Here is a 26,541-nt window from a genome sequence, read left to right on the forward strand (position 1 = left end):
TATTCTGAGTTGTTCTGCTTACAATTCACCAGAAGGCTGGTCCACTTCAATATGATCTAGAACACAAAAAGGCAAAGGCTTTCTTTCTACAGTGGGCTGTGACCTGCAGAGCAATTGTCAACCATCTCATCTAATCCTGGGGAGATCAATCATTAAACTACTTGGCAGATTGTATACTGAAAACTGGAATATAGTCTTTTTTGCTCTAGGAGTGCTGACTGGTAAATACAATGCAATCCTTTTCTTCCATAAACCATTGTCCTTTGCAAAAAGAGCAAAGGTGTTTTCACCAAAGTTTAACTGATCCAAAGGACTGGGTTACATCACCACATATAATCAATGGAAATAATTAAGAATAAGTAATTTGATGAGTTGGTAGTTGATAGCCCTGTCTTCTAGGATTCAGACAAGTGCTTTAGAATAAGCCAAATTATACTTCTGAAGCACCTTTTTCTCTCGTCTGTTTCTATAGAGAGCTTAGGGTCACCAACTCAAACGTAGACATGTAGATTTATCAATGAATCCCACACTGGAGAACTACTGAATTTTGAAAGCTGTAAAAAGGATGAGGTAAAATTCTTAAGAGAGTAGCATTCACTAATTCCTGAGACTGCATTTCTATTCGGTTGGTGCAAAAATAATTGCTATTCTTGTCATTGTAAACTGTGATGCTTATTTTGGATTAAATATTTCTTTAACTTTGCTCATGTTGTATACTATTTTAAAGTATAAAATTCACTCTACTTACTTATGCTAATGGGTTTGTTTTCACTGTTTAGTCTTTTTTATATTACACTGTCAAAGATGGAGGGGAAAAAAGCAAATTTAAGCAATTTTATTGTATGAGTTCAAAGGGGGACTTAAAGCAGTGGAAACTGCTAGCAATATGAACCAAGCATTTCGCCAGGGGACTATCCATGAATGCAAACCCCAAAACTGGTCCAAGAATTTCGTAATGGAAATGAGAGCCTTTAAGATGAGGAGGGTCACGGATGTCCTTCTGCAATAGATGACAACCAGTTGAGGGACATCATTGAAGCAGACCCATGCAAAACAAGTATTTTTGCACTGATCTAATACAAGAAGTTGGCAAGTCCGGAAGCAAAGTGACCTGGTGTCTACTTTAAGTCTTCTGTTAGTGCCACTTGATAGAAGATTTTTTTTCCATTATTGGGTGGCAGAATTAAAAGAGACAAATTATTTACTACCTTCCCCACCCCAAGTTTCTGCTTTTCTCAGCATCAGTATTAGCCAGGTAAAGGTAGGGAAAAAAAGACGCCAGAAAATTAATGAGCTATTAATTGTTAGTGCTCAAGATAAGTTTGTAGAAATAAAAGATTTCTTTCCTACATCCTTACTTCTTCTACCAGATGGTCTCTGAATATTCAACACAATCTATCCTCCAAGACTAAAGAGGAAGAAACTTCCTCACTTGATTAGCAGCCATTCTTTATTTTCGTCATAGCCATGATGGACAAGTAAGCCCTACTGTTAGACTGGGCTGTTTCTGATCTGTTACTCTGTTTATAAGTTAATGAAATCACGAGAGTTTTGGTACCCAGGTTTAGATTTATTTGTTTTTCAATTTTACCTTATTGCAGTCTTTGTCTTTGATGGACCAGTTCTTTAAGGAAGCTGAACTCAAATAGCTGACTGGGGTTTTGATTAATCCAGTCTATTTAGTAGCTGTCACTCCTACTAAATAAATTAATAAGGTGACTTCATAGGTGACACGTGGAATGTTTTACTCAACAAATAGATTGTGACCTTTTTCAATAGACAGTTCATCATTTTGCCACATTTTCTTTTTCACAACCTGAAATCTTTGCTGGGACTTCCCAGTTTGAACATGCATAATTTAGGATTGGGAATTTTGTGTTATGAGGTGTATTTGACTATTTCTGTGTTATGGAGTGAGGCTCTAAAGAGACAGGGGAGGCGCACTACCAAGAATAAGGGTTATAGAAAGTATCTTGTTTGTGGGGGGTTAAGGAAGGAGAAGGGGCAGCTAGTATTAATAGAAAGCTTGCAAAAGGCAATTTCAGACACAGACAGATAATGTGTAGGTGGAAATTCTGATTTTCCCTTGCATTTCAGCCCTTGGTTACACAGTACTTGGTTCTAGTGATGCACTGATTTGAGCTGCTTCCATTTCTTCTCTGTATAACACTATGAAGACAGTCGGGAGATGAGAGCTCAAGGCAGCTAAAGAAGGACATAGCAGCAAAAGGAGAAAGAAGTAAACTGTTCTTTCCCTTTCACATTCAGGTCCTGGCAAGATTTTGCTTTTCTTGCTGATGTCAGTCTTTGGGTATGACTTGTGAGCACCTTGTGACCCTCTGTTCACATTACTCTGAGAACTGGTGGAATGTTGTGTCAACTAATTTACATTTTATGAGGATATTTCTTCATTTTTAAATAATAAAAAGTATGGAAAAGGGTAAATCAGAATCAAAGAAATGTATCCTTTCATAATAAAAGAAATTTTAAATTAAGGCACTCTATCCCAAACTCCCTGCTGATTGTGGAAAGGGAGATGACACAAGTCACTTATTGAGCTAGATGATAAATTTTAAATTTCTTTCACAATATTACTTAAATATGTATTTTTTTCTGTCTGAATAATTCGTAACAATCTTGTTTGCCATGATCAGGATTTAATGTTTATTAAATAACTTTCAAAAAGAGAATTAAGTACTTAGAGGCACACTTTTTTTTAGCCAAATGAACGATCTCTGCGAATTTCAGGCCTTATAAACATATTATTTAGTGTAATTAGGCAGTGATCTAAAGAACAGAACTGTATGGTAAGTGAATGGTTTGCCTTTCCTAAAGAAACTTCTCTGTGCATTTGTGTAATGTGAAAGGTTTTTCTTGAAAAGGTTAAAAAAAGTTCTAATCAACTTCTGTACATTATGTAGAACTTCATTTTCTAAACTCTGCAAAAGAAAGTTTCATATTTAATGGGAAATCATGAATTATTCCATTTATTATCTACTTCCTCCTTTCAAAGACATGATCTGGATAAAAGGCGGGGTGAATAATTTCAAAAAATACAATACATTTTTAATGGGAAGGTGCAAACTACAGATTCTCATGACTATTAGCAAGTATAGAGGAAACAGAATTTTACTTGCAAAAACTCATCAAACTCTTGCAAAGATAAAATACATGACATACTTTAATAAAGAAGAACACAGTGAGCTGAAGTTTTTCTTTTTCTATGTAACTTGTTGTTTTTACTAAGTTTGGTCTTACGGTTTTCTAGTGCTTTTATTTCTCAGTAGTTCAACAATATTTAGTACTGAAGATAATGTACAAGCAATACACAACTGAATTCTATTTTTAAAATATTCCACAGACGTGAAGCAGCTTTAACACACGGAAGGAGTCTGAAATAAAGACAGACATTCTAATTCGCCTTGGTACAATCATGAATTCCTAAAATTCTCACAGTGAATCCTTCTGAATTGTGCAAAATCCTCTCTTTGCTTTTCCTTTTCATCTCTGTGTGGTCTATTTGTCCTTAGACTACTAAGTAACTTCTGTTCGGGACTTGAATGAGATATCATAAACAAAATTGAAAGTACTGTGGGAGTTGTTCACAGCAGTAGCATGATAAATGCATAGCCTTGTATAGGTTTTATGATAATTCATAGCATCAGCTTGAGAAGATCCAGAAAGTAAATAATTATTATTATCTTTTTCTAAAGATAATTTTACACACTGTGAAAGAAACTAGCAGAGGAATTTAATGACTTCTCTGATATCATGCAAGTCAAATAGAAAGGGTTCCAAACTCTGATGTTTCTCGCTCCCAGTCCATTAGGTCAGCTCTGAAGTAAAAGAGGAGATTTGAGAAATACTTCATTTTGATAAATAACAGTCCATAAAATATGGTTGGAATTACTTTTTGTTAATGAACATAATTAATTGAGAAAGAAAAGCAGAAAGATTAATGAAGATAATGTTTTTTTTCTGATTATGCTTGAAATAATCACAGGTGTATGTGCTTTTGTCTGAAGAACATTTTTGTAAGGGTAGCACTTTTATCTTTATTTTTTAGAGCTTTCATTGCATCTATGTTTAGGGACAGAATGTTCTGAAAGTTCATTGCTAAATTTATATTTCCATTTTCTGAGTTAATGAGGATTCTTAATTATTACATTACTTACATTCATTTTAAAATACTTTTTCTGTGTCATCCTTTGATGTTTATAATTGATTAATTTTTCATTTTATCTAGTATTAAAGTGGCAGCGTAGCTTTGAACAAAAGGAAGTGAGTTCAATATATGTGTTCTTTGCAGGATCCTGCTGACAGGTTATGCATCCACCTTTGATTGCATGATTTAGGTTAAAGTGCGATTTGACAACAGTCAGAGACTGTGAGGCAGTAGATGAAAAATACTGTATTACTTATGCTGAATGTTACGGTACCTGTATCTATGGGATAAAATACCCCTATATTTATTTTCTGATATACTTTATTTTCATCTTTCTATTAATAGTTCTGAATACATAGCTCCATAAACCTTTTCTTATTTAAAAAAAAATCTGAATTATTACAAAAGTCAATTTCAAGTTGATGTTCCCCTCTCTTATGTTATGTACAAACCTACATGCAGTATTTTTATTTTCGATTTAGAGTGGGGAGTTTTTTGCTTCGTTTGGTGGGTTTTATGCTTTTTGTATTAGGACATTAGCTATTTCTGCTTTATAATTTTGAATTAAAAAACATGTACCCTAATATAATTTAATTCTCAGCCTTAGTAATTGAAAATTCTGATGTGTAAACTAGCCATCTATTACGACTTAATGGCATTTACTGTACTTCATATCTTTGTTTAATGAGATTACTATAGTCTACAATTTAACATATTACCATCAAGTAAATATTTCATTAAAAGAAATATGTTTAAATGGACAGTCTTCAAACTAGGATTAAAGAGGGCTGCGCCCTGATTCACTCATATAGCTTTGTATCAGTAGCAGTGTGTGATGAAAATGTGCCGAGTACCTTGACCAGCTGAGGGCTTGACTCCCCAAATTACTTACATATATAGATTTTCACACCGAACTCATTGAACTGATGACTCGGATATATTCCAGGTTAGCTACGTACCTAACTTTGGCAGACTGCAGACACATGACAGTGTAAATTCCAACAGCATGAGTATCTGAGTTTATACCACTGTAACCTGGATCGTTGAATGCGATAGTCAAACCTCCAGCTTCCAGATTTACCAGAAGTGCTTTTTGTGTTCAACAATGCCCTACAGAAGTTTCAACTATATTTTAGGTGCAGGTCACTAATGGTGTTGCAAAACTGTTATGTTTTTTGGCTGTCCGGCTATAACTAAATTATAATTTCTTTTTTGATTCTTAAGCAGACCAGCCTGACATTAAAAACTCTTATAGCATGCTTGGCTTTTTAGTGTTTTGTATAGTATATTTGTTTTTACTTAATGAATGTATTTTTCAAATTTCAGTGAGGAGATTCCGGTGTCTCCTTGTACATGCTGTGTTTATTTGCACACAGATTAAACACGAAGTAGCTAAGTATTTGTATACTTGATATAATTTTAATTTTCTTGTTATTTATAGACAGGAAATGGGGGGAAGTAAATATTTGTTTAAATCAACAAGTAAAAATATCTTGATTATTTTTTCATAATTTTGTGATGCTTGTGTAAGGCATTTCTATCAGTCATTGACTTGTCAACTGCAGAAGAAAATTCCCAAGAGGACGAAACCTGTTTGAATACAGTTTTTAAATGTCACAATAATTGGTAATTATTTTACACTGGAAGTACACTTTAATATTTTATATACTACCGTTGTTTAAACTATGCCATTTTGTGCTTTACAAAATGGGTATGCTACAACATGCTTGCATTGTAATCAGCAGCAGACATTAACCTCTAGTACTAATTAGATCCTACAAAATCTAAAGGTATGAACCCTGATATTAAAAAGATAATAATTCTGTAATCTGAAAATAGTAGATGTTTGCACTGGTTTCTGAAAATGACCACACCAGAGAGGTGGCATGGAGAATTTAGCTCACGATAAATGTTTCTGTTATGCCATACTATTTTCTAACACCAGTACCTGCCTCTTAGCTTCTTAATTTCTTCTTGTTTTCTCTTTCTGTGTAAAGAGTAGAATGAAAATAGCCTTGCTGGGCAGGATTTTAAGTTAAAGGGAATGTGAAATCCCACTGTCCTGATCTCCCAGCATTGCTTAAGGGTCTTGTAAAAACTACAATACCACAACATAGGAAGATCCTTGAGATTGGAACAACAGTGTAATTTCATTAGTCTCCCTGAAGGTTAGCATTTATGATCTTTGCACTGTAAAGGCAGGTTAGAATCAGATTTCTGTGATCCCTCAGCATGACTCTAGATGGTTTTAGTATAGCAATAGTAATAATGAAAGTAATCCATATAAGCAAATTATGTAAGTAACTGTATGGTTTAAGAAAAGTAAAATGCCTGTAGCAATATTGAGGTACACTTGAAGCACAGCATTAAAAATAGCGGAGTCTTTCCAAGTTCACAGACCTACATCCAATAAATAGCTGCTTCCACACATGTGATATTTTACTGTTTGAAATCATCTATATCATGGTACCACTAATATGGCAAATTTAACTTTTGGTGGTTATTTATTTTGTACTAAAGTTCTTCTGACACCCACTTCCCTTCGATACACGCAGAGAAGGGCGTGGGAGTTTTCAGGACCTCATGCTTGAAATACTGATACAGGACATAGCTATGATACCCAACTAGGTCCACTAAGTGGACCTCATTTCACTGTTTTACCCAACCTGCTTAAATAAATATGTAACAACACCAACAGGGCTTCAGTAACGATCAAGATGAGCATTCAGTTGGTGGAACGGTGGATTCTCAGCATCATCTGTGTTGTGTTAAGTATTAGGTTTCATCTGTTGAATTTCATTTATCGGGCACTGGCAGAGGCTGCCCAGGGAGGTGGTTGAGTCCCCATCCCTGGAGATGTTTAAAAGATGGGTAGATGAGGTGCTTAGGAACATGGTTTAGTGGCAGATAGGAAAGGTTGGACTCGATGATCCAATAGATCTTTTCCAACCTGGTGATTCTATGATTCATAGATTAAAAAAAAAAACATAACCCGAATCTCCTTTAAATCAAAACCAGCTTGTTATCTTTGTTTTAACCACAAATGCCTAAATAAGCTCTATATTTCATTTTAAAAAAGCATGTTTTAAACAGTCCACCTGAAATCTTTTTGTCCTAGCATGCCCATACAATCATTCAAAGGGGAGGGAGGATTTCAGGTTTATATTCGTGTCACGGTTCAATCTGAAAATTAAACATAGCGAACACGACAAAGCTCTCCGCTTATTCTAATTCGACTGGTTTAATCGCTTGCAGGCGCCCGTGCGTGCAGCGTTGGGGTGTTTTTGTCACTTTTGTGGTCCTGGGGGTGCAGCCGGAGTGAGCGGCGGGGCAGGAGGCGCAGAGATGCGCGTTCCATCCGCGCTGGTCCCTGCCTTTGTTCTCACAGCCGGGATGAACGTGTCCTGCCTGCAGTTTGCCAGACCTCCAGTAGATGCCCCCAGAGACCGTTAAACCTCTCGAACGTCTCCAGCCCGATGAAAGGCCAGTCTTCTTTCATTTAGTTTCTTGAAGTAACATAATTGTTCGAGGGAAACCTAAAATCGGTGTGCGTGCCATGCGGGAAAACAGACTTACCTGTTTCATAACACGTCCTAATTTATTAGGTAGTCAGGTTCAAAAGGTTTAGTGTATAATAGTTTATAAATCTAGTAGAAACTTATTGTCAACGGTGTATTTTATAAGACAAATCATGTACGTTTAATTAGGTATCATTTAATACTGCTATTAGAAATAAAGTAATCTTCAGTTATGTAAAACATGGGATGTTCTGTTTAACCTCCCATTTGACACTGGCATAAAAAGCAGCATGAAAAGGATTTTGAGGATTAAGGATTTATAGTTTAATTCAGGATACCATGAAAAGTTTACTTCTGTCACCTACAGTCCTCCTCTGTCCAAAAGCACTGTTGGTTGGGAAAAAGTACAATGGCATTTTCATCTGGAACAACTTTGATAACTGAAAAAAAAAAAAATAGAATTCATCATAGCGTCATGCACTCTTAGGTGTCATGAATACCATTGATCCCTGTAATATCATTCATTTCTAGCTCTATTTTATTGTTTGTATCAGTCACTTGTGGTTGATATATTGCAGAAACCTAAGGAAACCACACTATTATTATTTAACACTTGGTGTATTTTACATTTTTAAGCAAAACTGGGAGATAACTTTATGCCTCTAAAATCTGAAGGGTTATACGGTAGGTAGCTTCATTGCTTGTGAGTTAGAATCAACTATCTTTGCCTAAGAAAAAGTGTGCTCTGTACTGTATGATTACTTCAGCATTGTTTCAATTCCTCTATTATAGGATGGGTTTTATTGAAAGAATATTGACACTAATTTTTAAAACTGACCTATTTTACTGTATGGTTTTTCCTGTATTTATTTGCTAATAATGCTGTCTTGTGGGGAAAATGTTCTTTGACTTCAAGTCAAATGCATCAGTCTACAGGAAATAACATGTTACATGGACACAGATTTTCTATTTATACAAACATTAGTACTGTACTCAGTGAGTGTGCAGTGCTAAAAATTAACTGAATAATGCTTTGTTTAATTCACTGTTAAAATCTTTCTTGTTTATTTCCAATACATCTAATGATTTCATGCATGCACGCTTGTTCATATATATAGATCGCATAATATAAATAAATATGCATGTGTATATGTCTGCTAAGCAGATCATCCTCCCACTGCTCTGAGTTATATTACTACGGAGTTCAGTCCTAAGCCTTTGGAATTTGGTTGGATTTTCTTACCTATATTCTTCAATTTTTTTCAGTTAGAATTTTAAAAAAAGAAAAAAGAAAGTATTCCATATAAAGAGTAGGGAATACATTGTACTGTATCAAGATAACATCTTTACAGTATTTTTAAACTATATACTGTGTGTCTGATATATAACAAATACAGCATATTCCAGCAAATTTAAATGTTTAAAGATATTTCTTATTTCTTTTCTAAGGTAAATGTTGCAAACGTTTTCTAGTCCAGAGTAGTTTTATATTTTCTCATGTCTGCAAGACCAAAGTGTGCTTTTCAATTTCAAACCCCACCCATTTATATATTAAACATAAATTCAGCACTGTCTAGGCTAAGTCATATCAGGATTTTGTAATTTTTTGCATTCCGTTCTGCAACTGAAATGTAAAAAATTCACATGAAAGATTAATGTGCATCTATGTGATAATTAATAGATTTTATTTTAGTCATGTTTAATATGAAATAATGCAGATTATTTACTACTTATCTCACATTACTGTCTATTTAATTGACATCTAGCTAGAAGTTTTTTACATCACTTTCACCTTATTAGCTTTGTTAAAGAGCTGCAGTACCTCTTTTTAAGCTGGAAGTATTAGTCTCATTAGGCTATTGTTTAACATCAGGTCATCTGAATTTATTACATACACTATAAATCTCAGTTTTCAGAAATGCATATTTTTTTCAATGCTGCTGAGAAGCTAAATGGATTTTAATCTAAAAAGACAGTCTTGAAAACAGTTTGGAAACTTAATGGAATATCCAAAACAAAATTGACACATCTGGGTCCTTGCCATTATACTGGCACAAAGGTTTGTTTTCTCACACTAGATACCTACACCTGCAAACCTTTACATCTGTACTTTAATGTTGCAGGCAGTCCCATTGGACACATAGTTTTCTCCAGGATAGGACATAATGATTGTTTTATACTGCATAGAAGAAACATTTTGATTATATCCATAAATAGTGCCTCAAATTATATATTGTCTCTTGAGAATGTTTGATTACACAACTTTTATTTTATCGGAGTTTATGAATTAGATAACTTTGATATAAATTCATCATTGCATCATTTCATTTTAAAATTAGTGAGAAATGATCAAACTTTTGCCCCAGTAAACCAGCCCCAGCTGAAGTTATATGCTAAATAGAAGCAAAATAATATCTAATTATTATGTTCCTGGCATAGCATTTGTTTGACGTTTTAAACCAAGCCATCATATCCTACAGCAAAACTGTTTAACATATACATTGTTCTGACATGTGGAATGTGCCTCGTTTTTCCCTGTGCACTGTTTTAAAGCAAACTAAGAGTTCATTGTGGTTTCATGAACTAATGTAAACACTGGGGGGGGGGGTGTAATTCCCATCAGTCAGCCTCTTTTACCAAATACCACCTAAAGAATACCAGTATATTTTAACATGTTTTTAATACGTATGTAGGTGTTTATGCCTAATTGCCATATTTACTTCCCTAGGGTATGGTATTTGTAATCGTATTTTAGCAGAATGCTTTTTCGAGCAAGGGAAAAAAATACCCCTTCCCCACTGCTGAACTGCAGAGGTCTCTTGTTGGAAGCTGTTTTAGTCATCTGTACTTATTTGGTAAGGTGGAGAACAGAACAGAGGTTTAAAGGCTTAAAATCTGTCTTTCTTATTCCCAGTAACAGGAATTCATACAAGAAGAACATCTGCATAGACATGCTGCGACAGGGTTATCACGAGTCCTTCTCCGAGCTCTTCACTCTGATACAGAAGTGGAATGCCTTGAGGGAGGCTGCAGGGCCTGGGTCAGCCATATGGCAGCAGAAGTCCCTGGAGGAGCAGCCTGATAAGCTGGATCAGCTTCACCACTTCCTGACCAGGGCTGAGGCAGCCCAGAGAGCAGGTAAATGTGGGGATTGTGGGTAGCAGAGCAGCGGGAGCTGCAGCCGCCACTGCCTGGGGGAAGCTTCCAAATTGTTTCATGTATGAATTTGAAATGTTACTGCATCTTAGCACATTTCAGCTTTAGTCAACTAAGCTTTATTTATAGAATAAATGATTAGGAACTGCGGATATCGGGAGAGGTTTTGTGAAGGAAAGAAAGGGGGAAAACACGTAGCGTGCATTATGATATCATCAGAAATGTTTGATGTATTTATAGCTTTGTTAACATCTCAATTATTTTCTGGTTGTTTCATTATTTATTGTTTTTCTTTCTCTATTGATTTGAGTAGTGGCATTTGTATTAGAAAAATGTAATAGGTGAAGTGCTGTCTCACGCAGTAGTAGTTTTATAAATCTGATTTTATTAAATACCCTGTCTGCTAACTGTGTTTGGATTTGTGACTGACTTAAAAAGGACTGTGAACATGTCAAATAAAATACAGCACACAGACGTAACATGCCACCTGTGAATTACTAGATATTAGTGAAGACATAACTCTAAATTACTGTATTTTCTCTATTGCCTACTATTTACTAAGCACTCATATTTATCATTTCCTTTTAACATAAATAGTAACATAACTTACTCTGTCTTTCTTCTATGGAATAATTATAAGGATAAAGGCAGACAGACCTCTAACTCCTATTCCATTTCATGCTGAGCTGATATCGCTGTAGTTGGCTTGTTTCAAGTTGCATTTTAAACATTAGAAAACAGAACATCTACAAAAAAGCCTGTGAGTTTGAAACCTAAGCTTTTTGACTAAAATTTAGAAACTGACAATTTCATTTAAAGAAAGGAAGAAAAGGAACCTCCTTTCGGCACTTAAAAAAAAAGTTCATTTAAAATGTTTGGTTTATGTTCACTATGAAAGTCAAAAGTTGTGGGTTTTTATTTAATTCTCTGTAATCCTAGGCAGGAATTTTAGCCAGCCCGTGATTGGGAGGAACCTTCAGATTTGACTGGAGTATGACTGAAACCTGAATAGGCGCCACTGTAGCTTACAGGAGTACAAGAAAGAAGGTTCGTGCTCAAACTGCTCTGACAGAAGCATACTGCCAATGCTTTGATGTTCAGAAAGCAGTAGATACAGCTTACCTTGATGCGCTTGCTTCCCACAGCCGTTTGAGGAGAGCATTTTGCCTTTCTTCAATGCATGATATTTTTCAGTGTTAAAAAGGGATAAGTGGCAAAAGAGTTGGCGAATGTGCCCCTTTCTCTCACGGAACCCAGCATTTATTGTGTGTTAGACTCTGTAAGTCTACCTTTCACAGAGACAAGATACCACCAGTTATCTGACTGATTGTTTCTTGCCTCTAGGAGAGAATACCTCCCAACTTTGCCTGTTAAACTGGGTTAAAATGGAAGAAGAGAAAATAGTGAGAACATACCAATAGAGCTGGCAAACATCTTTACTGAATTGCTAGGTCAAACTATAGTTTTGGGTTTTTTTCACCAGTTTCAATGCAAACCTTTGCAGAGATCTTTCGTTTGTTCTAAGTGAGGCTTGAGCCACCTGGAACATGAAGGGGTGGGTGCTAATTCCCGTTGCAGGTGTTAGAGCTAGTAGTGCTGTGAAGATAACATATGAATTATACAGCTCATCAAATGCTAATTCAGTAGTTCAGCTAATCCAGTTACTCTCTAATTCTAATCAAATTGCTTGGGGCTCTGGCTTATGATCTCCTGACAACTCTAGTTGACACCATTTAAGAGTCTTCAGCAGTTTACCTCAGCTGCAACTTACTGTGATGTAGCAGTCACAACAGCAGCTGACCTGCAGTTGCTCTTCAGCCCTCACAGTTCAGGCTTAAAAGGCTGAAAGTAGAATTTGGGGCTGCGAGCTGTGAGAGATTCTTGGTGAGTTAGCATTGCTACTATTAGGCTAGCTGAAAGTTTCCCTGTTTCAGGTATGCTGTCCTAAGCTAACGGGTGTGTTGAAGAAGAGGTAGCAGGTATAAATTATGGAAAGAAAAAAAAATCTTCTTTGACTTGTAAGTTTTTTGATGAATTTGTACTTCATGGCAGGATTGTTTTTGAACCTGAAGTGGAAAACAGTACTTCACTTACTGTGTCAGTAAATATTTGTTGTTTAGTTTTTCTCCCCTGATATTTTTTGTATCATGAAGTGTTGCTGTCTTAATTGTGAATGTAATTTAGAACTGCAGCTCCCCATTTTAGAGTTTTATGATTGTTACCTCAGTACACTGAGAATGCTAGGTATTCATTCACTTTTCATATTTATTGGTGGAATTTGTCAATCTTTGCATTTTTAGTTATAGGACCCGAATGCTGGATGTATGTCGTTTGCTAGGATAGAATCAGCACCATCTGTCACAAAGTGGGGGCTGATTTAAAAAAGCAATTTTTTTCTTTACTACTGCATTTGAAAAAAAGTAACATTTTGTTTACCAGCATTGTATTGTACAGACTGTTCACTTCTACATATGCCAGTGAATGTTTTGTCTGTTTTCATTTTTAGTAAAACATCTTGATTGAACTTCAAATCATGTGGGAATATTTTCATTTTTTTTTAATTGGCTATTACCAATATTGTACTGTATGCAAAGAGAGTATCTTATTTTCTGTCCAGCTTAATCTCGTTGTCATTGTATTTGAATACTTCAGAAGTATTAAAAAATAGAGAGCTAGCATTAATCTTTGCAGCTTCTCAGAAAATTAGCTCAGTTATTTTGCTCCAGGTATGACATTGTCCCCGAAACACTGGCGGAAATATTGGTAATACTTGACTGCTTTCCTATTTGTTCATTTTTGATGTAAACGTTTCTGACTTAGTAAATAGAAACGACTCAATTTTTCCCTAATCTTCTTTCATTGTCATGAGCTAACATCTCTTTTTACTAGTTCTCGTCTCAGTAGCTTAAAAAGGGGGCATAGCTTAGCTGTTGAAATACATATAGATGTAGGATTTTTTACAGAAGAACGAGGGATAAATATCAAAGCAATGTATATACATAGCCCGGTGTTTGATGTGTACAGTTATTTCTTGGCACGGGTGTATGAAAACATTGGGTTTTTTTCTCAAACAAAGTTATATTTTTAGGCAATGGAGTGGCCTGCCTGATTGTACTGCTCGGAGTAATTTCACTTAAAGATATAATTGTCTTTGAAAAGGTATAATATGATGCTTTTGTTGCTATCCCTTCAAAGAGCCATAGCTCCCTAGCCCCTACCCAGTACTGTCCTGTAAGTTAGCAAGAGGGAGAGTTTGAAGCCACAGTCTAGGATTGTCTGAGATTGAGTGTTGCTAACTAAATATCCTTTGGCTGCTGATACCCCGTGAACAAACAGTGACCATGCCCCACAAAGGCACACCAAATGAATAGAATTCTTTTTGCCCATTTTGTCTAAGACCCAGACAAAATTTGACTGTCTCTGTGTGGTTTTGTGGGTCTTCGGGAAGAAGTAGGAGCAAAGGAAATCCAACAGAGAAGTCTTTTGCTTATATTTTGGAATTTCTGAACAACACTCAGTGTAACGTGTACCTGGGAGAATGGTTCATTATGATGATAATGTTGTTGTTCCTCAGATAAAGGTTTTAATTTCACTTTTAACTATTAAGGTATCTATTTGCAAAGATTTTATTATATGAATGTGACTGATTCTTTAGATTACTGCTTGGCTGCTACAATCTTATTGTTTTAAAATGCATTGCTAATTTACTTCTCGGGTCTGTAGGCTCGTTAAATTAAGCCACTTCTTTGAATTGTCTTGCTGAAGTACGGTATAGCTACTTTTGTTCAGTAAGCACTAAGCCTACCAGAAGAATGATTGATAGTATGCATCACTCATGTGTTTTAGACTGAGGCTGGTTTCTGTGATATTGTGCCAAATCTGTTTTATGGGTTTTGGGGTTTTTTTTGTCAAATTAGAGGTCACTTGACCCAGTATTATTTCACAAGGGCTTGAAAAGTATTGCTTCTCAGATTACGTATTAAATGTAGGCTTGAACCCTAACTGAATTCTTGCCTAGGATTGGCAGAGGCATTGAAGAGCTCATATGATCAGTGTTTGCTCGAGCAAGCTGGTTTCCTTGTATAACGCATGTTGAAGAGGGTGCAAGGCAAGTTACAACTCGAGAACAATTAGACAGAGAGAAGTCTCAGCCATTGGCTCTGATTTGCCAGAGCAGGGGCACAAAACCATGGAAAATGCCACAGCTCAGTAGCTGCAACATATATTGAGGAGTCAGCACTATAGTGGCAGATGATGGTGTCCCCTGTGCCAAAGCAGGGGACCTATGCTTGGCTGTGAATGTGCCTTCAAAGGGGCAAGACAGTGCTTATTAGCTGATCATTGGGGCAGCTGGTGGAGAGTAGGAGTTAAGACCTGGAAGCTGTTGCATTTCTCAGCTTTCATCTGCTTCTGGTTCCTGACTTCATGCAATCTTCATAGATGTATGCTAAATGCTGAACCTGTGCATGTACTACAGGCTGCCGACCCTTGTTCTAGAGAATATCAAACAAATATAAAATTAGAAGGAAGTACTAACTTGGCTTTTTTTCCCCTCACTTTAGTGTAGGGAAGAATTTTGACACTATGAGTTATCATTAGTTCTTGTTGCAAAAGTGCTTTTTCATAAAGTATATAAAGAAAGCATGAGTATGTGATGTGTTTACACTGGGAAATCTTTCTTTGTATGAGGTACTTAAGGTCAAAACCAAAGTTTAGCATTTTATAATGGAAAGCTTTTCTGTAAGATTTCACACTTATGCCTTAAGGTGGGCTAGAAATATTGCAATAACTGTTACCCATGGTATTTTGGAAAAAAATGGAAAGAGGTTTTGCATCTAAAAAAGAGTAAAAGAATAAACATACCAAAAGTTTCAGGTCTTCAATTAAGTCCAGAACTGCAAACTATCAGGCCTCACCATCTGCTCCATGCGGTTCTGTTTGTTCTTTGTAGCTGTCATTTTGGGTAGATGATCACTTTTACAGTGTTTTCACAGTCCTGTTACTTGTTCTGGAAGACCTGAATTCGGCTTCCAATGTTTTATGAAATTAATGTAATTTTTGAATGATTAATGATATCAGCCTTTGAACCTTTGTGTTTTCTTAGCTGTTTCTTGTTTAAAAACAGGATTTTTTTCTTGCGGGAACCATTTTACAATTGCTTGTGTGATTTGGACTTCTCTTTGGTATCACATTCCAGTGCCATTATTTCCTCACTGATGAGTGGTGCAGATAATTATTTTTTGTATCAACAGATACATAGAGATGACTTGTCTACATGTATTCTATTATCAAATGTAGAGCACTTACTGTACAAAATCAGAGAGGTCAAAGTTTACTGGCTGAACTACCTATGGGAGATTTTGTAGAAGACAGTATTTGCCTATTTTAATATTTTTTTGCTTCTTCTGCGAAAGTAATAGTTCACTTTTACTAACGTGCTAGCTTTAACACTGTCAGAATAATCTCCATGAATTTCTTGTTTTTTAAATCTGACTATGAATCCAGAAGACAATACAGCTTTTAGAAGTGTATCTTATGGGTTTTATTTTATTACCAGCATATCTGGTCAGCCACTGTCCAAGACAATTACAGAGAACTGGTTGTCTTTGTGCACTTCTCATCGTTATTCACCAGCAGGATAGTCATCAGAGGGTCACATTAAAGTTCATTCAATCAAAGCTGTGGCAGTAGCGATAGTCTGCCTCAGGTCAGTTCCATCTCTTGAGATTTGTAGGTCACTACCTGAAATTATTTGCGTAATTTTATATAGCATTAGTGCCTTGATACTTTGTAGCAAAGATTTCAAAGGCAACAAATCTGTATCTAGTGTTCTACCCAAATGACAATCCAATTATCTTTCCCCTTACTGTGTCATTATAACCGTTTATATGTATCCTCTGGTATCTTTTAAGTTCATTTTCACATAGCTGTAATATATATATATATAATTCATATTGGTATCTTTATGTTAGTGGATATAATCAGGTTTTGTGTTTCTCTGTCCATGTGGGTATTTGTTTATCTACTTGTAATTGTCATTGGAATCTATGCCTTTTACTTTTGAGATAATCTTTAAAAGTGCTCCCTTGTGCTAAAGTAGATGTTTAAGTTGAGATGAGATAAACTGCATCCAAGAAGTATCTGCTGCTCTTCATTAAGGGTAAAGGGATCCTAGGGTAACCCATACCTATATCTAAATTGGTTAGTTTGGATGAATCCAAACTATGTCTTGACTTTTTTTATCTGTACATACGTATAGATGAGCTTACACACATTTTTGTATATATGCATATATGTGTACACCCACACAAACTGGTAAATAGATATGTATTAAGCCTAAACCGCTTTTGATACTTCCATTCCAGTATCATTTGCAGAGATTTTTATGAGACTATTATACCAAAATAGTTTTAATTTCAAATGTATGTATAAATTTTATGTGATGTACAATCTGATGACGTTCTGAAGAAGAAGTACCTAAGAGATACTTTTTAGCACTGGGGGGTGGGAGGGCAAGGGGAAGGCATGAAAACATGAAAACTCACAGCTAGGAATGATTTTGGTTAGGGATACATAAAGTCTATATGTTGATAATTATTCTTCTTAAAACCAAATTTCTAAACTTAAGCTTATGTTTTGGTGTCAAACCTTATATACAAATGATAATCTTACCTAGATGTAATTTCTGGAGTATTCCTATTTTAATGATCCTAAAGCGATCATGAAAGTTTATAATTTCTTGGAAGGAGAGTTATTTAGAATACTATAAATGGAAATGTATGTAACATGAACTGGCTCAGAAGTCATAGTTTTATGTGTTTTAATGGAAATTATTAAAAAGGTAGAAATAGGAGATACCACTTCATGGGAGGGAAACCAGAAAATAAATAGGAAAGCAATATAATTCATTAAAAAAAAAAGTAAAAGCAACAAAAAGGTATTTTTTACCATAAAAAAAAGGAAATTAATTTGTAAATAAAAAGAGAGTATTCAAGAATGAGGAAAAGACATTTCAGTTTGATTTGGGAAACTTTACTGGGGGAAATCAATGAATGTTCTCTAAAATGGCCGAGATAGATAAAAATAGAGGAGAAACAAATACTAGATAAAACTCTTGAAGACTGCAGACATGATTACATGGCAATAGGATTCTTTCAGAAGACATAATAAAGTTCTTACTGTGTTGTGCAATACATTGAAGAGCTTTATCAAGATGCTCTGAAGATAAACAACTTAGTCATAACAGACAGAAGCAGAGTTTTGGATTACTTTGTATTAGACCATATGTAATTTGTCACTCAGTTTTGAGGAAAATATGCAGGAGGTGACGCTGAGGAAACATGCTCTAGTGTGGTTTAGTGATGCATTCAGAATAATTTTTTGAGTAATTGCTGCTGTTTGTTCCAAAAAATGCACATGACTTGCATGGCTGATAATAGAGTTTAGAGCTGAGAAATCAGCCCTTTTTGAAAGCTCATTTTTTCCCAAATTCTTCCTACAGATAACAAAAATAAAGAATTTAACTGCATCTTTTAGTCGAAGTGTTTTGATATGTTTTCATAGTCTTAAAACACTCTTAAAAGATCTAGACTTTACTGAGAACTTGTCTATATTGAAATATACATTGTCTGTATTGAAATATACATTGTCTGTATTGAAATAAAATTTTTTTTCCCCAGTTGATTTTTCTGTGATACTCCATGCACAGCAGTAAGAGGAGGGTTTTTTTCTTTCTTTTCTCCCTTTTGGATCATTGAACAAAGCTTACAAATTGCATATCTCTCAAAAGCAAAGCAGTTCTGTGCACACATCTAGCTTGAACAAATGGCCTCTTTCTTGCTGCAGGACTTGTGATTCTTAACTCCTCCTTTACCCAACTACACAAAAATTCTTTTAAGAACTGCTTGTTTGGTGTACATTCATTTAACAGCCACAAACACAGTAAGTAGCCAACCAAAATTGCAGTGGAATTTTAGCTAATTACTGCCATTCACATCTGACATAAGCACAGTTTGGAAAGAAAATTCATTTAGCTTAGCCAGTGGTAAATTTAGCTGTGAAACATAGATTGATGCTTACTTCATCTCATGGATTCTTCAGCATTGTGAAAGGAATATATATTTCAAATCCCTTTTATGGGAAATCAGTGTTATTAGAGTTGTCAGGTAAATTTGAGATCTCTACTGCAAATTAATACAGTTTTGGAATGATCCAAAGAGGATATTTTGTGGATTTTTTTTTTTTCTAAAAGGTGATTTTCTGAGAGAAAGAACTCTAATTCCATAGAAGCTCTCATTCAGTGATTTTGAAATCATGACTAATATGTTTGCTATAAATTTGTAATGCTACGTAGCTCTGGGACTTGCTGTGTTTTTATAAGTTTTGGGGGCGGTGTGCATTCATTTCAGCTGTCTGAGATGATAAAATGGGAACTAAATTGGGGGGGGGGGGGGGGGGGGGGGAAGGAAGGGGTTCAAATAATGAGATCTGTGACTTCAAGTCTCCCCTCCTTTCCACACTGCTTCTGAGAGCAATACCTCGGTGAACTGTCTTTTTGAGGGCAAGGTGTAAAATTTCAATTTGTCCTTAATTTCTAAGACTGATAAGGTACTAAGAATGGGAGTATACATGAAAAGTCAAAGCTTTTCTTATTAGTCTAACTTTGAACATCTAAAATGATATTAATTAATGGATTGTGTTTGTAGAGTATGCAGTGTGTTTTGTTTGGTTCTTTATTGTCATCACTGTGCTTTCTACCTTGGACCCATTTTGAAAGGTCTTGGTGCCTTTTCAGGTCACAGTGACTCAGACAAGCGCTTCTCCACCAGTGTCTATGTGCTTTTTTTGCTCGTTGTAGCTTTTCTCTTTTAACATGCCGACGTCTTATCCAGGCTTTGCATGTATTGAACTTCATTTTGGGTTTGCATACAGAAATGAGACTACTTTATTGTGCTCTTGCTAAAATAAGTTTTTGATTCTGCCTAATTTGTAAATTTATCATTTTTCCCTTATATTTTTCTGAGCAGACATGTAGAAGAACTTGGTGGTATGTGAGCAGTGGAAATATAAATAGTTTTTTTCTTTTATTTTATGGTTATTGCTGTAACATGTAGGATTTCTGAAAGCTGATGATGATCTAACATTTTGATTGTAATTGGTTTTTTTAAGGGCATTATGAGAAGGTGTACGATAACCAGCTTAACTTGGCCTACTGTTTCAATGACTATGAGGACAAATGGTTACGTAATTACTTTTATGAGAAATGCTTTAACACTGCTCAACTAGCAAAAATCGATGGTGGGAAACGAGAGGCACAAGCACATGCAAATATGGGCCTCCTCAATGAGGAACAAGGTAAGTCAATAAGATCATGAAACTCGATTGTATCAGCATTGACAGTCATATTTTGCATTTGTGTTTCATCAAAGAACACAGTATTCAATGTGAAATTGATTTTCGACCATAATTTAAAAGAAGTTTTTAAACTGTTGCAATTTTAATTTTTGGAGCTGTGTACAGGAAGGGAAAGAAGTCTATTCAATTGTTTTTCCATTGACATTCTATCTACAGTTGGAAGTGCTCATATGAAAAACATAACACAAGTTTAGAGGAAGCGCTTGTTTAGCGCAGATTCTTTGGGTGTGATGTAATTTCATTTTGTGTGTTTTTTTCAGGAAGAGACTGATAATGCTGCCTCTGGCCACAGGTGTTTGACTAGGAAGGCAATCTGTAGTTACACAAACTGGGTTTATTTAAAAGAAGTATGAGCATGTAGTTCAGTTTAATCCTGCCTCCAATTTACCCTTGGATAAAGCAGCCATATTTTTGTGTTCTTTTTAAAACTACCTTCTTGACTGAAAATGGCATCTTGTTTGTTTGTATGTGATTGCCATGTTGGCGTTTCCTTCAGCTTTGCACTGACCACAAGCTCCACTTCTCTATTCACGTATCTGAATCCTCTAACTGGGAGTCTCTGAAATTAGAAAAGATCTCAATAGAAGTAACTAGAATCCTAGAAACATCCAGGCTGGAAGGCACCACAAAAGGTCATCTAGTCCAACCTTTCATGAGAAAGGGAACCTAAATGAGATTATTTTAGCACCCTGTCCAATCACATCTTGAAAATCTCCAGCAACGGGGGCTCTACCACATCACTGGCAAGGCTATTCCAGTGGATGATTGTCTCAATGTAAAAAACATTACTTTCTTATATCAAGATGAGCCCTATTTCTATATTTAAAAGCATGCGTTAGTTTTCACGGCAGAAGAGTTTGTGTATATGTGTACATATATATATATCTAGCAGTCTGGGTATAAAAAGTGCTTTTTTACTATGTTTGTATGTAATGCTTTAATGTAGTAGGAAGAGAAGAAATGATTGAGCCTCAAGTAACTGAATAAAAACTTCCAAACTGAATTTTCCAACTCTAGTTCCTAAGTGTACTGGATGCCTAATCATTGCTTCAAATATTTGTCATCTGTATAATCATTATGGTTTTCCATAATTTTTTGACTTTGAGGATTGAAACCACTCCAATGTTGAGCTCAGCTTGTGGGGAGGTTTTCAAATAAAACAGCTTTTCTCAGGAAAAAAACACCAGAATATTCACAAAAGTAGAAATATTTTGTGGAAGTAGTGTAATTCCATTAAATGTCTGACAAAATGGGTGTGTTTTGAAAGATGGCCTAATTTTCCCAACAGAAAACTGGACATAAAACATAATCTGCAACTTTCAAATTGAAAGGTTATTCTCCTGAGGTTTTTTCCCATGTTCTCTTAAATCTGGAAAGTCACACCTTTTTCAATATTTCCTCCTGTTTTCTAGACTGCTGGTCATTCACACTGTTTTTCTCTGAATGGTTGCCACATCTTTCTTGCCTGCAACTTGCAGAGCTGGATTCAGTTTTAAAATTTGAGTTAGTACCAATGATCAAGAAAATGAAAGGATTACTTTTCTTACAAGTTTGAATTTTTTATTTGTATTTTCAGGTATGACATCTACATTGTTTTGGGATGAATTGCATACTCATATTCAGTCCATAATCCTCATTAATCTCTAAATTATTTTCTGGAGAACAGCTGGGTAGCTGTTCTGTTCCCCATTCTGAAATCACCCGTTAGTTCTGCCTAAATGGGATATGTTACTTTCTTTTTGCACTGAGTATCATTCTGTGTTTTGTAGGTGGTTTCTAGAAATTTTCAAGATTGTTTTGAATTCTGAAGTTGTCTTTCAGCATGCTTTCTCTTCCTAGTTTGGTATCATGTGAACATATAAAGAAAGTTTTTCTTTCCTGTAATTTGGATCCTTAATGAAAGTGCTAAGTAGTAAAACAGACTGAGAATGGGCACCTGTGGAACCTTGCCAAGTACCTTTTTCAACATTGACAATGAAGTAATAATGTCTATGTAAGATTTCCTAACTAATTCACACTCGCATAACAATACTTGCAGGTGAACTATGCCTCTCTAGTGCTTTGTAAAGAAAGTTCTGTAACAATGAGAAAGAAGATTGGTTTGATGACATTTACTCTTGATGTATTGGTGTTGTCTGTAATATTTTCATGTTTTTCTCTAAATGCTTGGGGAATAAACTGTTTATTTATTTATTCTAGAATTGTTCCTGGAATTGAAGTTAAGCTAAATCCAGTTTCCAAGTAGATGAGAGAGCTCTTACTTAAAACCACAGTCAGTTGCAACCAAGTAATTTTCAATTAGAGTGAAAAATGTTTAATTAGGTTATCTATCTGATAATCAGTAGAATAAAATGATTGAAAAAGCTGGATTTTGTGCAACCTTTTCACTTTGTCCTTCAGTTACTAAAAAATAAAATTATAAGAAAGTGCGTAAAAGCAAACATCTGTATCTATTAGTAGCTTCAAAGACGTGTACTGTGTGACTCTACTTATCTGACCACTGCCTAAGAAAAATTTAACATTTAACTTTTTTGGTGTGTTAAGCAAAAGTTGCTGAATCCTTAAATATCTGTAAGCCCATTATGGGCTATAAGTAAAGTTGTGAAATACACTTTCAGATGCTCAGAGGAGAGTAAATTTCATTTTCCTGCTGTAAAATATTAGAAACTTGTAGAAGAGAGGCTTCTTATTAACATTGATAAGGAGAGAGAAAGCTAGATGTGTTTTCACTTCCACTGAATCTGTAGGATCTGTCTTTTACAAATATTTTATTTCCATAGAGAGAGGTGAAAAAAATGAAGAAGCCAAGAGAGTAAGTGTAGGAATTGCTTTGAGGGACCACTGAGAAAAAAACAGCAGATGTATTCCATGCACTTTTTATTTTCAGCAGGTGAAAAATTAAATAATAAGTTCTCATTGCAGAGAAAGTGTAAGAGCAGACGTTGATGTGGCATTGTATAAAATTCCATGAGTAATAATGGTGTTGTGAGTAAAATTCTAAACGTGCCATTTTTTATATTAGAACAGATAGATACAGCTTGTAAATTATTTTTTTTTCTCAGTACTTTATGATGCAATCTAATTTGTTTGTAAACTGAATGAGTCAGATGCCCATTTCCTTTGGGCATATATATATTTATAGATGTATGCATTAATATATACATGTAGGAGTATGTATGTGTACCTATATAGACACAGGGATGTGTGTAATATGTGAACGATGCCTCATAATTACGTGATGCTTTCATCTAATTTAAATAACCATATCTGTATTAACTGCATTTATTAATAGTGCAGCCTGGAAGACAGGAGAAGAATGAGAATTCAGTTTTACTGAAGTTCATGTGTGCATCCTTTTAGATGTAAATATCTTTTACCGGTGCTTTTCTGTTCTCTCGGTCAATAGTATATTTTTTTATTCCTTGGGCATGGAAGCTGTCTCTATACGCTTAGGACTGATTGCTTGGGAGTATAAAGTTAAACAAGTACTTGCAAAGATTGTTGTTTGCCTTGGAAGCAAATCAATAAATTTGCCGGGTAATTTTTGTGTAATCAAATTTAAAGTTCTTTGACTTCCAGCCTGGTCCCTGTCCTAAAGGCTGGATATAATCTCGTCTTCATTAATCTTCAAAGCTAAATATTTGAGGTGTTGGCAGTATAGACTTCAGTCATGGTATTTGGATGCAGGTGATTAGTGGCTGTCAGTACATAGGGAAAAGAAAATAATAACAGAGTAGCCTGCTGCAGACACAAATGGAACATTCTGCTTGGAGCAAATATGATTTTAGTCACACTTCTTTGCAGAATGAGATTTTAACCTCTTCTTTAAAAAACTCTGTAAAATAAGACCTCTGATTACAAGTTAACTAAAGGAGGTGCTAATCATTGATTTTTTTTTTATAGGAGTGTTTGGGTTATGATCCTGTTCAAAGAGCAGAACTCTCCTCATAGTGTCTTTCCTCGAGGGACTGATTATAAATTTTATTAGTCTTGTTACTACTATTTTTACATATAGGTATTAAGCATGCCGATGTCACTTCATACACATTTGAAAAGCAATGTTATTTTTTTTCCTCACATAAAATTCAGTGTTACTTTTCATCTAAGTGAGTACAGACTGTGTGGTAGAATCTCGGAAAAACTTATTTTAAAGAAAGAATTTTACTTCTATATCACATTCTAAACAAAGGGGTAATATCAGTTATAAATGTGTGGATTTTTCTGCCTAGAAGAGAATAAGAAAATTATAGTCTGTGATAATTCTATTAGCATAAATTCTGCTGAAGTTAACTGTGAACTTTAAGTTTACACTGTTGTATCTTGCAGAAGAAACGCAGTCTGAGTGCACTGGTAAACATAATGGCTAGTTGGTATAGGTTCTTACACTACTAGTGCTCATCCTTACAATATCTGAGTGCTTATTATTTTATATTAAATGGTTAATATCTATCATGCATGAAATGAGTAGAGCTTAAACATCTGCATCCCGAAGTAACTTACATAAGTAACAAAATCAGTCCAGGGTGAACAAGGAATTTGTATGCATAGGAGCTATTTGCTTCAAATGTATTAAATCTAATTTTGTTGTAACATTCAAAAGCATAGTAAAAACATATGTCTGAAAGTGTACTTGTTCTAAAAGGAACCATCAAGACCATTGCAAATAATACAGATGTTTATAAACGTGTGTATATAGATGGATGTGTGTGTACGTGTGTGTGTATATATACACACATCTAGAAACAGACGTATGCATGTATATACACACAGTCACATATAGCTGATGTTTTAAAAACAGTACTTCAGATACCAAAATTTCATTATTAATGTCAAGCAATTTTTGCATTTGTGAGGGAAGCTTAAAGATGACTGACGAACGTACCTGATGGTGTATTCCTAATACAGGTGCATGACTGTCCTTCCTTTAAGGGGCACCTTTACAAAAAGATAGGATAGTGGTGTGTTTTCTGCAGGATGGCGGAGCAGGAAGAGTAATGTAGAGGACTCCGAGGGATTGCAGTGATAATGAAAACATTATCACTGCAATCTGATTATAAATATCTATGCTCCCTTCTTTGAATGATAGAAGGCTCTCAGGATTTACCTATCAGATGTTAGTAGCAAAAGTAGACATTCTCAGGCCATGGTTGCTTTACTGTATGAGTAAACAAGGCAGCTCAAGGGGTGTTTGTGAGCACTGGAGCGCAGGGTGATGCTAAAATGCCATCTGTAGTCCTGTACGTACTTTTAGTGTGTGCTAATTTCGACTTTTCTGCTCTACAGTTATTCACAGGTACAATTCAGGAGTATTGCAGGGGCTTTTCTTAACAGGCGGTTTGCAAGCAGCCACGCTGTTTCGAAGGATAAAACAGTTTACTAGGATAGATGCACCTTTCCCTGCCTGTTGGTTACAGTGCTTGGACACGTTTCTGGATACATTTAAATAACTAGTTTTGAGAAAGCATAGAAGTATCACAGTGGAGTCCAATGAATAAAACTTTCACAACGAATTCCAAGTGTAAATCTTGCCATGCTTGAAACTGCATATCCCCTGGTATAAGATCTGTGAGAGGTGTGAAAAATATGCCATTAATCTCAATGCAGTGGTGATTTTGAATTAGTCATCAGATTTATATTCTGCTAGCACACAAGGATCAACAAAAGTGGAGGTAATACTTCTTCTGAAATGCTTACAGACCAGAAAGGCTAAAAGCAGACAGAACTAGTAAGAGAAAGAGAGAATGCAAAGCAAATAGCCATTTTGTCTGTCTCTGTGCCGATTCCTGTAACAAAAAACTAATCCATACACCCAGTTTTGTCTGTCTTTCTGAGTTTTTTAGATTGTAACTCCTGATCAGGGTCTCCTTAGTCCTTTCTAAAATAAACTTAAACATTTTGAAAAATCTGCTATATTCTGCAAATTAACGGAGAGGCTGTAAGCGTTCAAGCTTTATCTGGTTCTGCCTTGATTATAAGTGATATTAAGCTCCTGTTGCTTTTCAGTCAGAGCAATATTATGCCAGAGCTGATCACTTGTGATACCTCTGCACCCACCTAAAAATATTCATAAATTGGACCTAATTTATGAGAAAGGTATAACAATTCTATCTGTAATCATGGATAAAATACAGTCTATTTCATAGTTTATATTTGATACAGACTTTTCTGGTTGAAAGTCCTACTGAACTCAAGGGACTTGTTAAATTTAATTTGTTGGGGGGAAAAAAACCCACGAGGTTTTTACAGACTCTCAAATATGGATTAAGACTGAGGAGTACAATTATATCT

At 35.4% G+C, this 26,541-nt stretch overlaps 1 protein-coding gene across 3 annotated transcripts in view; it reads left to right on the top strand.

Annotated features, from left to right (window-relative positions):
- Window positions 1–26,541, top strand: part of TTC29 (tetratricopeptide repeat domain 29) — a 228,575-nt gene that overhangs the window by 107,150 nt on the left and 94,884 nt on the right. For all 3 annotated transcript variants that reach the window (XM_054066168.1, XM_054066170.1, XM_054066171.1), the window contains 2 exons: window positions 10,598–10,821; window positions 20,008–20,193. In XM_054066168.1, the coding sequence (XP_053922143.1) occupies window positions 10,598–10,821; window positions 20,008–20,193 (410 nt within the window). The remainder of the gene's footprint in view (window positions 1–10,597; window positions 10,822–20,007; window positions 20,194–26,541) is intronic.

The sequence above is a fragment of the Cuculus canorus genome, chromosome 4, assembly GCF_017976375.1.
Source record: "Cuculus canorus isolate bCucCan1 chromosome 4, bCucCan1.pri, whole genome shotgun sequence".
NCBI classification, from domain to species: domain Eukaryota; kingdom Metazoa; phylum Chordata; class Aves; order Cuculiformes; family Cuculidae; genus Cuculus; species Cuculus canorus.